We start from the raw sequence: 16,648 nt of genomic DNA, 5'->3' as shown, positions 1-16,648 counted from the left end.
TAGACCTTTGAAGTTTATTGTTGGTGTTTCCATCTGTGCTTTGGAAGAGAAAACTGGACGCTAAATAGTACCTTTCATGATGCAAAAGCAACATAAAGCAGAGAAGTGGAGGAAGATATGCTATTTTCTTTTTTAAGTGTTTCCATAACATTCGTGTGATTTTTGAAAGTTTTATTTTTGGAACGTTCTGCTTGATGGGCAGACCCATTGAGTCTGCCTCTCCTAACTTTTTTTAATGGGAGTTCTTAGAGGACAAATGGTGTCCATACATGCTCATGAATGCTCTTGCATATTTAATTTGGAGCAGCATGAGGAAAGGTGGAATCCTGAGCAACAACTTATTTAGGGGGACTTGAAAACTGTTGGCTGTACCCAGTTGTACACTCCTGTTGGCCATCCAGCCACCAGAACTGGTCAACTAGAGTCAGTGAGATACTGTTGTGAATGACGTCCTAGTTAGCATAGGATTTGGGTCTGTGATCAAGGAACGTGTGTTTCTTTACTCATATACTCAAGTCCAGGGCATTGGTATTACAGTAAAATGAATGAAACCTAAGAAATTCCTAGCATTTGCTTAAGTGACTTAAAGTGTATGAATTGGTGTTTACAATATTACTTCTTCCTCCCTTGGCTTCTATTTAAAGATTAGCACAGGGAGTGGATTGACAGAAGTGAAATACTAAAACTAGTTTTAGAAGTTCATGCTCTGTGCTGTTTTGCATTGTAGTCGCCTTGCATAATGAAATGAGTTAGAGTTGGATTTAATAAAACTGTAAAGGAATGTTTTAATTTTTAGTGTGGCAAGATAATGTTAGTGTATACCAGGTTTGAAAGTTTGGATGTATACGAGATATATGTGGTATTCAAATTGATCATAAGAGGTTGCTTTCAGCCATTGTTTAAGCCAAGTTCCAATGATTTGATTTTCTTTCCTGCCTGTATGGTGGTTGGAGGTTTTCTTGTGGTGTTTCTATGAAAGATAATTGAGCCAAAGTGAGTCGAATGCTTACCAAGATAAGTTATGACATAAGGTTTCCTTTTTCGTTAAAGGAAAGTTGAATCTCTGTAGGCACTTGTGCTTTCTATGTGATCTTATCTGAGAAATTGCTATGTGATAACGTGTCTTCGGTTATAAATTTAAATCTATTTTCTTTTTAACGTATACTGTTTTTCTGGTGATGGAAAGAATTCTTAATCACAGGAAGCTCATTAAACAGGGTTAATTAAAATATTAGTACATTTTCTAAAATCCCTAGCTGCACTGATGATTAACTTCATGGGTGAAGAAATATTTTCACTCCAAATTTTTTGAATAACTATACTCTGTTCTTCTTCCACAGAGGTGTTACGAACATAAGCAGTATAGAAATGGGCTGAAGTTCTGTAAACAGATCCTTTCTAACCCAAAGTTTGCAGAACATGGAGGTAAGTTTTCAAATGGCATGTACTGTCTTTTCTTCCCTATACTTTAGGACAGAGCAATAATTTGTTTTATATTCATAGCACTTTATTGATAACCTTTTGCCCATAAAGCAGTAAGAGCATCCAGAAACCTGCACCACGTTAAGCACTTACTGTTGGTAAGATTTGTAATTTTAAACACTGGTCTTGCCAGTAGTCAGTAGTCATAGCTTGCCATTCTTTATGCTGCAAGTCTAATATTTGTCATAGCATGGTGCGAGTTTCTTAATACAAGTATGTATTGCTTAAATCGCTTTTCAAGGGAAATTGTTATTCACTTCTAAATAAGTGAAAGACAAAAGGAAAAGATTGAATATTGTTCAGCACTGTATATCTGTCAGCTCTGTGGTCTGCTACTTTTTATGAAGGAATAGTCTTATTGTAAAAGAAATAAAAGGTGTTTGTTCCTTGCTGTATTTTCGTTCAATTTTTAATACTGACTTGAGAGTTTCTTTCCACTGTCCAGAAATGTTTTTTTCTTTGCCAGCTAGTTTGGCATGCTGATAACAGAGTCTACATTTGCATTTATACTATATTTAGAGTTGCTATATTGAGCCTAAAAGCCTGTGAAAATGAATATCTGATACTTATTTAATCTTTTTTTTTTTTTTTAATTAGAAACTTTGGCAATGAAAGGACTAACATTAAACTGTCTAGGGAAGAAAGAGGAAGCTTATGAACTTGTGCGTAGAGGCCTAAGGAATGACTTGAAGAGTCATGTCTGTATCCTTTTTGAAATAGGGCTTTTGCCTAGGAATGGAGAAGGTTTATTTCTACAACTACTTGATTTATAGAATAGCAACAAAAGCCAGTACCATTAGGCTTCAAACTGGAAGTTCAGAATTTTAAATTTTGTTTCCAATACATAATATTTTGTCTAAGCTATCCAAACGGCAGATGCTTTGCAGCTGTCCTTGCATCACAGTTAGCTCAAATATTATTCTGGCTTGCTTTGTATATTTTTTTCCTGTATCATTGAGCTGCAACTCTAAACTTGTGGGCTGAACTAGGCATTTAAGCGTGTGATTTGCTTTAAAAACACTGGTAGTTGCCATTACATTGATAAGGACTTGTCATACATGTAGAATGCAAGAAGTGCAAGAATAACAGTTGTCTAATATAAGCCCTTGCTCAAAAATGCATTTGAGTAAGCCTGGTAGTCTTTTCAGAGATCCTATTACTTTTATTTCCTCCCCCTCGATGCGAAAAGTACAGTTTACAGCATATTATATGCACCCTGTACATATAAATGGCGAACAGTTCTCTGTCTTCAGTTTGCAAGCAGTTTCTTTGTACAGATGAGGAAAAGTATTGTAATGATTGTAGTAATGGTACTGTCCATTTATAAAATGGCTTAAAAGCTTTTTACCAACTGTTCTGTCACTGCCATGTTGAGTCTGTTTTCTCCCTGTTCAAATTCAATAGAATCCTTAACAGAGTTTTACAGGTTGGCATGTCTATGGCCTTCTTCAGAGGTCAGACAAAAAGTATGACGAAGCTATCAAATGCTATAGAAATGCACTGAAATGGGACAAAGACAATCTTCAAATCTTGAGAGATCTTTCTCTGCTACAGATTCAAATGAGGGATCTTGAAGGTTACAGGGTAGGTATACATACTGCATTGATTATCAGCTTCTAGGGAGCTGCAGCAAAGGTGGCACATTGTTTAGTGATACTTTATTAGACCCAGAGTGTCAAAACTATGGGTTACTTGGTACTTTATGCAAGTAAAAGCTTTTTATGAAAGTAAAAGCTACTGAGCAGTTTCTATAAAGTATACAGATTTAATGGCATATTAAATGATTCTTTTTCAGCTCAGCGTGGAATTGTTTGCCTTTCTTTTTTTTAATACTGTATAATCCAGCTGTAGACAATTCCTGGTCTTTCTGTTATTTTCTTGGAAGGATTGCTTCAGGGAAGAGGCAATGTGTTCAGAAGATTGCTGTTATTCAGGCAAAGGACTTTCTATTTTTTTAATAACTCTTTGCCGTATGTCTCTCCTCATTTAAATTGGTGGCCACCAGTTTTCTCTTGGCAGTGGGTAACAATACAAAGCAAGCAGTATGCTGCATAAAGTGTTGTATTTTGCTTCCCAGCCAACCTGGGTATTAGTGGCAGCTTCTTTGGGTCCAGACGTTTCCTGTGAGCCGTAAGATTCTGTGATACTTCTGTAAAGAAGAATAGAAACTTTCTATTGTCTTCTCTACGAACTCTACTCCTAATGTAGTTACCTTTTTTTTTTCCTTTGTCGTCTTGAATTGCGAGCTCGTGTCTAGCTTGCCGATACCTTTATTTCTTCAAAAGTGGCAGCTTCTGTTTAGTATGCGTATTGCAGAGATGTTTACGTGGTTCACGCTAAGTCGTAGTTGCTGCCCATGGCCAATATATGGCTCACTTAGGATTAGACAGAGCAATGACTATAGAAGATTTGTTTGTTTCTTAGTGTGCCATCCAGGGAAAGATGACAATAGTCACCCTAAGTATTTATAATTTAAACATTAATTGGAAAAAAACCACCTTAGTTCCTCCTAAATTAATTTTTTTTGTGTGCCTAGAAACTCGTCTGTTTTTTAGCTGTTTTATATTGGTGTAATAAGGTATTCCTTTTCTCTGAGGGGGGGACAGAATCTTTGAGACTTTAACTGCGAGACCTTGGATAATGTTTTATGTCAGGTTTTCATTGTTTCAGGTTTTTCTTGCACCTTTAAAGTTGTGGTTGTTAAAACACATTAGTTGGTCTCTTCATAGATAATTTCTGTTTCAAATTAGGATGATGTTAGTATGCCAAGAACAGGTTTTGTTCTCAGAGCAGTGTGGAAACCATCATCTAACATAGGTCCTCAGTGAACTTATGCCCAAGTTAGGACATTTCTTAATCACTGTCTTTTTCATATTAGTAATTTAGAAATTTGACTCCTCTCTTGCTGAGGCAACATAGCCAAAATTTAGCATAGGTGGCAAAATTCATTTGCAAATATATGTTCTCTTGGCCTCTGGATAAATGTGAATACAAATGCATAATTGCTAAACATACAAGGAACACAAGGTTATAGAACGCATTAAGGATTAAATGTGAACATGCTTAGAAGCCAGTAATTCATGATCATATGCTAGTTTCCAAAGAATGTGAATTTACTCTCAAAACCAGGAATAACGTTGTGGGTTGGTTTTTTGGTGGGTTTTTGTTTGTTTGTTTTAACTTCCACCCTCTCGTACTTTATAATACTTTGAGTGATCTTCATTCTAGTCAAAGTGATGTAACTAGCTTTAGTTCTTTGTTAACCCCTACTTCTGGCTGTTTGGGCTTTTTTAGTAGGTGGTAACTTTTTTCCTCTGTTTTAAATTACTTGAAGATGCCTTTCAGGAGTCTGTAATAAAACAAGTAATGACTTTTCCCTCAGATTAAAACAGCATGATACCGAGCAAATCTGTTGCATCTTCCAGCTGTAATTATCTTCTTGCCAAAGAATAGGGATGCACTTGCATGACCTATTTTGCCTAACAACACTTGTGATGATTTAATAGATATGTACTTCCAAGGTGGATTTGAAAAACCAGTATTTAGTAAATGTTCCTGTGACTCAAACCAAAGTATCCTTAATTGCATTCTGTTCATAAGTGGTAAGACAGGAAAAGCACGTGTGTCATACATTAACAAAGTTAGTCTGACTCATCAGTATTCAGTTGGACATGATGTGTTACTTTGTGTTTTGTTGTTTGTTTGGGTTTTTTTAATTCAGTCAAGACCATCCTAGCGGTTAAAAGTTAATCCTTTCCTTTGGTTCAAAAAACAAAAACATTTGCGTATAGAAAACTAATTTTTAGTGAAATTCTTTAGAATACTGAAGACCAAATATTGTCTAATGGCTTCTACAGAGCATCGGAATAAAGTCAGGAAAATTAGCAGCTACTTTTTTGCAGGAAACAAGATACCAGTTGCTTCAGCTCCGACCTGCACAGCGAGCATCATGGATTGGTTATGCTATTGCTTACCATCTGCTGGAAGACTATGAAATGGCAGCAAAAATTTTAGAGGAATTTAGGAAGACACAGCAGGTAAGAGGAAAACATGAAATTTATGTATAGATTGCTGCTTAAGCCGAGAATAAAACACTGCTTCCTTTCGTGATGTGAAAGCTTTATGCAGTTTCTTTAGGCAAAGGAATTAAATCCCAAATGCATTCTAGAAGGCTGAACTTTCTTGTGTGTCTTGCTTTCCTGTGTAGACATCACCTGATAAAGTGGACTATGAGTACAGCGAACTGCTGTTGTATCAAAATCAAGTCCTCCGGGAAGCAGGACTGTATAAAGAAGCCTTGGAGCATCTTTGTACCTATGAAAAGCAGATCTGTGATAAACTGGCTGTCGAAGAAACTAAAGGTAATTACCTTTTGAAGATACATTTAAACACATAGTATAGTATGGAATGCCTGTACTGTCAACTCTTCCCATCTTTTGGAATTTCATCTTTGATTTGGTTTTAGATTAATTTATTTAATTCTGCTGTGGTAGAGGACTGCTTGTCTTGCAGCTGTTTGGTTCCTGTCATGCTCTTCTCCCAGGCTGATAAGGCATCAGTAGAGTACAGACGTACTGTTCTGAAACTTGAGAGCTGATGAGCATTTCAGGCAAGTGATCCTGAATTGATGTCCTGAAGTTCTGTTTGGGTAGTGTACCCAAACCCATGGGTCTGTCACAGCTGTGATACTGGTCCTGGCAGGGAGACCACTTGCTGAAAGAGCAGAATCGTCTTGGGCTTTTTAGAAAGCTTTTAGTTATACTTGGTCCCTCTTGCAGTGTATGGAAATAGGCTCTTGAGCTGGGCAACCCAGAGTAGGATTCTGTTATTGGGTTACTGTAATCCTAGTGTTTAATATTATAACAGAGCAATATAATACTATATCTTAGATTCCACAGCTGGAATTGCAGAGTGATAGCACTTCATTCTTACAGCTCTATTAACAGGTGTGCTTTTCCAAAGCATGCTTTGTTTCTCTTCTGCTTGATGCTTGTACAGTCCTTCTGCCAAACTTTCTGTCTATTGAAGGTGCTGTTTGTTCATGACCCACACTGGAATGTATTTGGAAGATTGCTTGAAGCAAAGAGAAGTCTTTTTACTCTGTAATATTATTCATGTAGATGTAGCTAGCTCCCTACTCTTGCTAACAGTAAACTCACTGTCTTGCAAAAAGAACCTTGGAATTGAGTAGTGACAGTATTATGGAAGGTGTGTGGTATTTCCTCAAGGAAAATGATTGCAGGTGACTCCACAGTTGCTGAATATGTTATATGGTTTGTGTACAAATGGAAATGGACATAAAGATTACACTGTCACAAACCATTTTTCAGATGCAGAAATGGGAGTTTTGGGTTTTGGGAGCGGGTGTGGTTTTTATCTGAACATCTGAAAGATTATTTGCCATACTCTATGTTCTTAAGTTTTTGATGAAGATATGAGTCTGGTACTGAAATAGGATTTTCAAATACGACTTTGCAAAAAAACCCAAAACTAAACAAAACCACAAAACCTTCTAGTAAGTTACCAGAAAAAAGTATGAAAATACTCTTTGCAGTCTGTGCTCTTTCAACAGGGTACAGCTGATTCATTTTTTTGGGCAGAGCTCCTGTTGGATTTTTAGGTCTAGTTTAGCTGCTGTGATTAGCAGAAAAGCCTGCTAATGAATGAGTGTCTGCGAATGTTAAGTGCACGTGCAGAAGCCGTGGTGAGTGAAGTACAACCCAGAAGCACTGAAAATAGTATTGGTATTTGCCAGCATTAGATAAAAATTACAACTTTTACCTTGGAGAAAGAATTAGATTTATTTTCCGGATCTGTCATTCTCAGTGAGTGAACTATTGAGGTTTTCCCTGGCATTAGATACTGCATGTAGTTCTCAAGTTACCCAATCTGTGGGAAGCAGCATCTCTTGACAAAATTACTTGTCGGTTGTGTGACACAGGGAAGAAGTGAGGTAATGCTGTCTCGCGTTTTCCTCTTGAAACAGGATGAGAAAATCTTAACCCTAATCTAGAATGACCCTGTATCATCTCTGGCATGTAATCTTTTGGTGCCTGACAATTGCCGATAGCAAAGCTTTGTAAAATATGGGTTCCCATTGTGAAATGGGAAATTGACTTTTGTTGCAACTCTAGCATCAGCAAAGATGCTCTATGCAGTTGTTGGATGTAGACTTTACTTTTAACAGCTGTACCTTGTAATGAAATATCATTAAAAGGAAACTTGCTTGCAGAATCTTGAGAATTCATTAATCAGATCAATGGCTTGATTTGAAACATTGAAGTATTATGAAATACCAGACTGAAGAACCATTCTTTTATTTGCAGCTCTGCAATTTCAGTTTGGTTTTCAAGATGCTATATACGTGAAAGGCCATGTAGTCACCTTAATTGCCTTCTGTAGTAAAAACTGCGCTTAAAATAACCAGTCACTTCAGTAAATAAAAAAAAAGCCATGTGCATCTTTCAACGTTAAATTTTCAAGTAAGCATTACTGGCTGAGTTGTAGAATCTTCTTGTAATTGCACCTATTGTCAAAGTAAAAGCATATCTGTCAGCTAGTTTGTGATGCCACCATGATCAGTTTTTTTTAAGAAATTAGAATCTACATGGAATCAAGGATTATCTCATCTTTTACTGTGGAGTAATTAATATTACACTGCTTCAGTATCTTGTTACCTTTAATTTAAAACTTGGATTTCACACAGGAGAACTCCTGCTTCAGCTTGGCAGACTTGAAGAAGCAGTTGAAGTCTACAAAGGACTGCAAGAAAGAAATCCTGAAAACTGGGCCTACTACAAAGGCCTAGAAAAGGCACTTAAACCAGGTAATGGTTTGATGTGCTGTGGTAAATAAGCTGTTTCTGCACATTTGGAATTTATATATGTATCAAAAACTTGTATTGCTTTAAATAATAAAACTATTATTTTAAAAGTCCCCATTTAAGTTTATTTTAGTCATAGTGTGTTCATATTGTCATAATGCTTTGTTTTTAAGAAAGGCTGGAAGTATTCTCGTATTGTTGTTAACCCCATCTTATTTAAAACCAAAACAACAAAAAAAATGCAGTAATCTGTGTGCATGGTTGGAAAAAAAAGACTTATTTCTTAGAAGACAGTTTTAATTTAGAGTTTTTCTTTTACTGTCTGTGTTGTCTTATGTTTTAGGTAGTACAGGTTTTGGATTCTCCTGAATGGTTTTCTTTGTTGAAGGTTTAGCACAGTGATAAGGCAGGAACTGTTTTTAAGATGAGAGATAAGCAGCTAGTGTTCCACAGCTGAAAGGGGAATTTACAGATTCTGAATACCTGAAATCATGTACGGCAGTTTTAAAGAGTTAAATGGAAATGGATGTTCTTTAGGAAGTATATAGCCATTAGTTGCTATATATTCTGATGCTTTTTTTAGCCAGGTACAAATCACTTCCCCCCCTCCCTTTCCCTTCTTGCCAAAAAGGAAGGAAAAAGTAACCTGCAAAATTCTGTTCCAGCTAATATGATGGAAAGGCTAAAGATCTATGAAGAGGCCTGGACTAAATACCCAAGGGGACTGGTTCCAAGAAGATTACCGTTAAACTTCTTGTCGGGTAAGTGCGTTTTCACTGAGCAGGTAGTGATCAACATTTGTGTTTCTTAGATACTGATGTTTTAAGAGCATAAACAGTCTGCAATCGATGAGTAATGTGTGGTAAAACAAAATCAACAGGTCTTTTTCCTCTCAAGGTGAAAAGTTTAAGGAATGCCTGGACAAGTTTCTAAGGATGAATTTCAGTAAAGGTTGCCCACCAGTCTTCAATACTTTGAGGTCATTATATAAAGACAAGGAGAAGGTAGGTCTTTCCCTCACTTCTTACATGTTCTACCTCATAGCTGACGTGCATTAAAGAGATGAAGGAAACTTTTTCTTCAGTGCTCACTGCATCAGCACTGTCATATGTTATGGCCTAATTTATCTAGAAAAAAATCAAGTACAAGCATGCATAGCCTTGTGTCAAGTTGGTAAATGGAGAAAACTAAGATTTACTAACTATAAGCTGCGTAAAGGTTAACTGAGGGAGGCTTGGTCTTAATTTGTTAGGAGAGGTGAGATTGAGTGCATTCCCATGTGTATTGTAATTCAGGATATTGCAGAATTCTCTTACCAAAAAGAACTAGTTTGAGTAACATGAGGTGGTTCCAGTTGAAAGAAATTACAGTCTTGCCTGCTGACTTTTTTTTGTCTTGTCTTGCACGTGTAGGTGGCAATCATAGAAGAGCTTGTAATAGGTTATGAAACCTCCCTACGAAGCTGCAGGTTATTTAACCCGAATGGTGAGTGCCAAGACTGTCGTACTTCTTGGAAGTAGTGCCTGGTGTGAGCATAACATGACCATTCAGAGGCAGGGAATCAGTGGGGAGTGAAGAAATTGAGCTGATGGGGGTTTTTTCCCCTAACACAGAGCTGAACCATAGCCATTCTTAGAATGCATTTAAGCTGTCAAATATAAAGTCTGCATTCAAAAATCTAGTCACTTGTTCTAAAAATTTGGTCGTCTCTGCGGTTTTGAGTTCAAGTATTCTATTTTCAAGACTTGAGTTCATCATTGTCCAGGAAACTGAAATCTGAAAGCGATGTGAAATCTTTAATTACATAAATTTCAAACAAAAAGGAATAGATACTGATAGCACAGTCTTCAGGGGGAGGGAGCTTGGAGCTTTTGGTTAGGACTGGGTTTTGTGTTCTTGGGGGTTTTATTTGAGAGTTAAAAAAATGTTTTCCAGGTTTTGACTGACAACTGTTCTGTTGTGAGGTATGGTTCTACATGTACTGAAACCAGGTTTTAGAGTTTCCTCTCTGGTACCTTTGTGATTATTATTATTATTTTTTTAGTCGTTTGCCCAACTGCTTCATAACAGAAAATCTCCAAGAAAAAGCTTTTCTGCGTAGAATATCAACAGAGGATAGTGTTGAAGTTTTGGTAGATGGAGTATAATGGTGTAAGAATCAAGATAGCATGAATAATAATTAAGATTATCCTGTAAAGTTTTAATGTATATTGTCGAAGACATTATTATTAAAGTCATGACCAGTTATTTCCCTGCTTTGCAGAAACATTAATGCAATACTTTGTTATGAAATTCTCACCTAAGTTGCCCGTTACACTTTTCCCTTGAATTTAATGGTCGAGGCTACAATATAGCCACTTAATACCTGTTCAGATTTGTCCAAGCCTTTTGAACACGTTTGTGCTTCTCTGGTTTAAGGAAATGGCTTACTGTTATTTTAGTTCAATTCAATATTTGCTTTAATAGTAAATTTCATTGAAGTAAACAGTTTTCTGCTACCTTAAAATGAATAAATGCATATAATCACTTGGTTAAGTGATGCCGTAAACTGAAGAACCAGAACCTTTTGGCAGATCTAGAGTCCCCACACCCTTTTTCTTCCCCTGCAAGGTGCTATGCTTCATAGTGAACTTCAGTAGTATTTTGGATTTCAAGCAGAGGTCTGTAACTTTCAAAACTGTCTTCTCTATAGGAAAGTTTCTTGGATACATTTAGGCCAACAGTGATGATAAATTTGTCAAGGGTGGAGACAGAAAACCTTTTTAAAGCTGGGGTTTGGAACAGCCAGACTGTTTTGTTTAAAGATGTTCAGGTCTAGGGGTTGAAAACATGTAAATGCTGAACGTACTGAAATCCTTTACATAGTTACTGTGCAACACTTGCGTTCAGCAGGGCTCTTTGCTATACCCTTAATCTAAAAGAGTTTTAAATAAGAACTCTGCACTGTGCACTGAGTCTTGCACATCTGGCTGCCCTGATTAAGGGTCTAGTTGGAACACAATGTAGCTCCCGTCTGACCCAGTAACTCACTTTTCCTTTCCCTTAAAACCACAGTATGAGAAGGGAACAGTATATGCTCAGGTCTTGTCAAACCATAGGCTTAGAAGTTAATGGACTTACCTGGCCCCAGCTGTTTGGAAGCCCTCCCAGGTCTGGTGTGACAACCAGATACAGACACAGGATTAACTTCGGTGCCTGTATTTATAGCACTCTGCTTCTGGCATGTTGTTTTAATAAACGGAGCAAAAAACTCCTTCTGGTTTTCTCCTTCCAGATGATGGTAAAGAAGAACCTCCAACCACTTTACTCTGGGTCCAGTATTATTTGGCTCAACATTATGATAAAATTGGACAGCCATCCCTGGCTCTAGAATATATAAATGCTGCTATAGAAAGTACTCCCACTTTGATAGAACTCTTCCTTGTGAAAGCAAAAATCTATAAGGTAAGTTTATGTTATTCCTAGTGACCAGAGGTTATTAGTTTGTTGTGGTGGAAGACTTTTACATACACTTATACTTTCCTGTTATGTTTTTGATATGAACATTGAAGTGTTAAGCTTGTGTTAAGACACGTGGAGAATCCATGGAAAATTACATAGTGAATTTTAGTGAGTTTCTAGATAAAGGTATTCTTTGGCTGCTTAGGTTTTTTACTACATATGAATAAGACCCATGAAGGTTTTTAAGTCAATAAAGGATAAATATACTGCAAAAGTGAATTCTCAGTTTACAATTATGTTTTTCATATTAAAAATTACACTAATAAATCTAGTTGATGTTTTAAATGTCTTCCACCTGTTCTCACCCCTTCTTTTTTCAACTCAAAACAATTTCTCAACTACATTATGGTATTGTATCACAATGGGATTATCCAAAGTGTCCTTTAAGCACTTTCAGGAAGAATGTCTAGTGTCAAGAGATCTATGATTCCATAATGAGGGGAAAGTAGTTTTTCTGCTTTTCTTTAAAGATCTGTTGCTTTCCTGAAAAAAGCTATCTATTAAAAAATGTCTGAAAATTAACTAGTTATATTAAACAATGAGTACATAAAACATGGCTGTTTTATAATTACTGAATCTAACTTGAATTTCTATCTCTTTAAGCATGCTGGAAATATTAAAGAAGCTGCAAGGTGGATGGATGAGGCGCAAGCTTTGGACACAGCAGACAGATTTATCAACTCCAAATGTGCAAAATATATGTTGAAAGCAAACTCCATTAAAGAAGCAGAAGAAATGTGTTCTAAGTTTACGAGGGTTCGTTTCATTTAACTATAGCTCTTTTGAATAACATGGGCCTATTCCCTTGTGGAATAACTTTGTGTTAACATTACACTTACCTTTCTTATAATCTTGAAGTTCTGTTTCAGAGCATCTGTGATCGCTTGCTTCACTGATGGTAGTATCAGGGTTTGAATTAGTCTTGGATAAGCATAATTCCATAGTATTATGTGAAAACTCTAAAGCTTGGATTTGATAATTTTTGCCAAGTAGGAAGAATACGGCATGCCTGATTTAGAGGTAACTTCTCAGAAAATTATTTTTCCAATGTAGTCTTTGCATTTAATGGTGTTTCTATAGGATCCTTGAAGATCTGATTAGGTTGCCCGTGTCTCTTTTTTTTTTTTTTTTTTCTCCTAAGGTAGTAAGTAGAGAATTCAGACTTGGAACAAAATTTCTGTGTTGCTGCTAGGTGAGAGGCATTCTGAGATGTCTTCGTTTTGCAAGCAAGCTTTCATCCCTAAGGCCATATTTAACAGTGATAAAGGGAAGCTGCATATTGTATTTTTTTTGTCTGCTTGCGCATGACCAATTAGCTGTCAGAGAAAGTTTCCATTATGCAGATTCCTTCATTTCACATATCAGTTTTTGTCCCTGCAGTAACCCATTCTGGTAGCTTTGATGGTCTCACAGGTTAGTTACTTTTTTTTTTTTTTTAGTTGACTTCTCTTGCTGTTATTCTTTCATAACTGAAAGTCAAAACAGTTCAATATAGTCTTTCCAGAATATTTCGCAAATGATAGTTTGAGAATGCTGGCAATATCACTTATGTGTTGTCAGTGGGAGGCAGGCAACAAGCTATTGGGACCTACCTGCAGAAGTAAAGCCTTTTTTGTTTGTTGTCCCATTTTTGTCTTCTATCTCGAAGAGCAGGAGAAACCAGGAGTAAGGTAGGTTGAACGGGGTGGGGTGGGAGGTGTATTTGTAAGGGGGAAGCTGAAGGGTTTTTGTGAAGGGGAGGCCGTGTGCAGGCAAACGCAGAGGGAGCGGAAGTTCTGTTTTATATAAGCTCAGTAGCTTTATGTGGAGTTTTTGATGCAAAACTGCTATGAATCTGGGTTAACTGACCTCTGTCAACACCTTAAGCAGCTTTAAGATGGTATCAAAAAAGCAAGCATACCAGTTGCCCAAAACTTAACTTTAAATATATAATCTGATGTTGCTTTGCGTGCTCTTTCATCTCCTTTTGATCTTATGTCTAGTGCTCAAATACAAGCTTCTTAAAAAAAAAAAAAAAAAAAAAAAACACAATAATTAAAGATGACCTGAATTAAGCATAATGACAATGGAACTAACATTTTTTCTGATTTTTAGCTGCCTAAATCAGACTGATTTGAAGACTGCCTTTCTCTCTCATTTGAGGCATTCTCCTTACCCTTTCGATGGATTATTATCTGTCATTTTCCCAGCTTTGGCTCTTGGCTGATTCTTGAATAGCCTGGGTTTTGTAAGATCAGAGTAAAGTCAGAATGGCTGCCTTCACCCCAGGTAGCTGACTTTGACATTAAGCTTGAAAGGCATATTGTAAGTTCTGCAGATCTGTGGAAGTATATATAAATACCAGATTTGAAAGACAACTGTAATCTCCTTTTTTGAATCGGAAGGTGGCAAAGCTTACCAGTATTCCTTTTGCTTTGCCACTGCTGTCTAGTAATGATCACATAAGAAATAATCTATTAATACTGGCAGTTACTATGCTTAGCTCAATTAGCAGGTTTCTGGAAGACAGATGGCAGTTTTAAATAAATAAATAAATCCTGCAGGTGTCAGTGTCATGCCACATGCTAGAACTTTTCTGCCATTTTTCTTCATGCTGCAATGTGTTATTTGTGCACATAATATTAAAACCCCTGAATAAACGTGTCTCCTGTCCTAAAGATGAGGAACTGTCACAGTTAAATGGTCACTACCTGCCTATTCATTGTGTATTTCTGACTCTTCCAATGAGTGGAACATAGAGGAGTATTTTTCTTTTTTGATTAATGAACAAACAAGTCCATCTTAACCATGGCATTTCTGACTTTTAGGACTCCAGTTTTGAAATTTAGCATTCTTTTGATACCCAGTTTATTTGTGCTTCTAATTAGAACACGATAAAAGAAATGGTGGTTACATCGAATGAAACTTGTTTTATATAATGCTGTTTTTGCTTTTAGGAAGGAACCTCGGCAGTAGAGAACTTGAATGAAATGCAGTGCATGTGGTTTCAAACAGAATGTGCGCAAGCTTACAAAGCAATGAACAAATTTGGAGAAGCACTTAAGAAATGCCATGAAATTGAGAGAGTATGTATCTAGTTAAACTGCCTAGGTTGGAAAACACTAGCTTAAGTTTACTGTGCTAATATGTTTCCTTTTGGAGTGGTAAGAGTGTACTTCATGTAGCTTCAGGAGAGACTTCATTTCATGTTGGCTACTGGCAAGTTGATTAAGTTACATTTCCTCATAAAAAAGCCATTGTAAACTATGTATTATAAAGAGATTCTGTAAAGTGATTTGAAGATCCAGGAAAGAAGAGAAAACTCTCAGAAATAATCTTATTTTTGGCAGAGTACAGAAAAATAAGTGTTTGGGTACAAACCAAGAGTATGCGTACTTTAAGTCCAAAAAGAACATGGCTGAGCTGACAAGCCCAGCTGTAAAGTAAAGATGTTGCCTTGGTTATTGTTAAGTCAATGTATTTTAGAGGAGAGAATAAATTTTTAAAAACCTATAAAAAGTATTAAATATCTCCTTAAAAAATATAATAATATTAAGCTACAGTTTAAAAGAAGCTATTAGAAATAGAAAGGCTTCTTAAAGTAGAATTGTATCCAAAAAGGAGAGGATACTTGCACATTAAATGCAGATCCATAGTAAGACAAACAAACAAATTTGGGTGTGCAACTTCTAAAAAAGTAAGTTTAGGTTTGGAGGTTTTTTAAGCACATTAGGGTCTAGAAAAAACACCAGACAGCTGAGGATGTAATGAAGTGCTCAGAGAGGAGAACTTCCTAGGAAGCTACGCCTCTTTGCCAATAGAGAGGTTTAAGGAGATTTCAACACTGATGCTGTTCTGCCGAGGGAGCTAGTCTGTGGAATATTCTCAGATGAGAACAAATCAACAAAGTGATCACCAGGACCGTATTCTGTTCATGCAAATGCTTTAAATAAATTTGTATAAAATCCTCTTGAAAGAATTTCTGTAAGAAACTACTAGTCTTGTAAATTGTCTTGGATACCAGAGGAGGTCAGCAAATGAAGAGCTGACTTAGGCCACCCTAAAAAACTTTTCTAACGAATTAATGTCACTTGTGTTTTATTTATTGGATTAATTGATGGAAGGTGTAGTAAAGATCAGAAATAAGATACACAAATATGTTATATTCAGAAACCATCAGCAAAGCTTTTGTAAGAAAAAGCAGTGCCTCAAATCTTTTAGAGGTGCCAGTTATGCTTAAGGCAGTCTAGCTGATAAAACATGTCCTGGATTTCAGAAACACTTCTGGTGTCATCCTGCACACTGTAAAGGATCTAAACTGTCTCAGAAAAAGGGAGGTTGATCTTGTGGATTTAATAGTTGGTTCATGGCTGGGAAGACAGGAGCAAATGATCAGCTTTTACAAGAAAAGAAGTTTATCATGGAGACTATGAAGGCATCTCTTCAGGGACTCCGTTGTTTCATATATCGATAAATGATCACAGAAGGGGAGTGAACAGTGCAAGGACAACACTTGCACTGTCTCAATACTAAATGATAAAATGGTGCAAGAAATGTTCAACAGTGCAGTTGGTGGAGGAGGGACAAGAATAATGCTTTGCCTATGCATAAGTAGTATAAGGTCTTTTCTGCTGCTCAGAAAAGAAATCCTGGAACCATTATGGACACTGCTGCAAAAACTTCTGTGGTGGTACGGAGCAGCAATCAAAAGGACAGTGTTGGGAATTAAGTGACTGGAGAAGTAGTACTTTTCTTACAGTATATAAATCTCTCGTACTGTTTACACCTGAATGTTGCACCTCCTTAAAAATCTGCTGGTAAAATACATGCCATGGGGTAACTTGGACATGGAAGAGACTGCAA

General features: G+C 36.7%; 1 protein-coding gene across 1 annotated transcript in view; it reads left to right on the top strand.

Moving 5' to 3' along the window:
• Positions 1–16,648, top strand: part of NAA15 (N-alpha-acetyltransferase 15, NatA auxiliary subunit) — a 39,142-nt gene that overhangs the window by 12,078 nt on the left and 10,416 nt on the right. The window contains exons 2-13 of the mRNA XM_086464896.1: positions 1,341–1,425; positions 2,080–2,184; positions 2,909–3,066; positions 5,385–5,519; positions 5,690–5,843; positions 8,189–8,308; positions 8,971–9,066; positions 9,203–9,309; positions 9,718–9,790; positions 11,580–11,749; positions 12,410–12,562; positions 14,743–14,871. Coding sequence (XP_086321022.1) covers positions 1,341–1,425; positions 2,080–2,184; positions 2,909–3,066; positions 5,385–5,519; positions 5,690–5,843; positions 8,189–8,308; positions 8,971–9,066; positions 9,203–9,309; positions 9,718–9,790; positions 11,580–11,749; positions 12,410–12,562; positions 14,743–14,871 — 1,485 coding nt within the window. The remainder of the gene's footprint in view (positions 1–1,340; positions 1,426–2,079; positions 2,185–2,908; positions 3,067–5,384; positions 5,520–5,689; positions 5,844–8,188; positions 8,309–8,970; positions 9,067–9,202; positions 9,310–9,717; positions 9,791–11,579; positions 11,750–12,409; positions 12,563–14,742; positions 14,872–16,648) is intronic.

This window comes from Leptosomus discolor, chromosome 4 (assembly GCF_034619465.1).
Source record: "Leptosomus discolor isolate bLepDis1 chromosome 4, bLepDis1.hap2, whole genome shotgun sequence".
Classification (NCBI taxonomy): Eukaryota; Metazoa; Chordata; class Aves; order Leptosomiformes; family Leptosomidae; genus Leptosomus; species Leptosomus discolor.
Note: the sequence above shows the minus strand (reverse complement) of the source record. Positions and strands in the feature narration are given on the sequence as shown.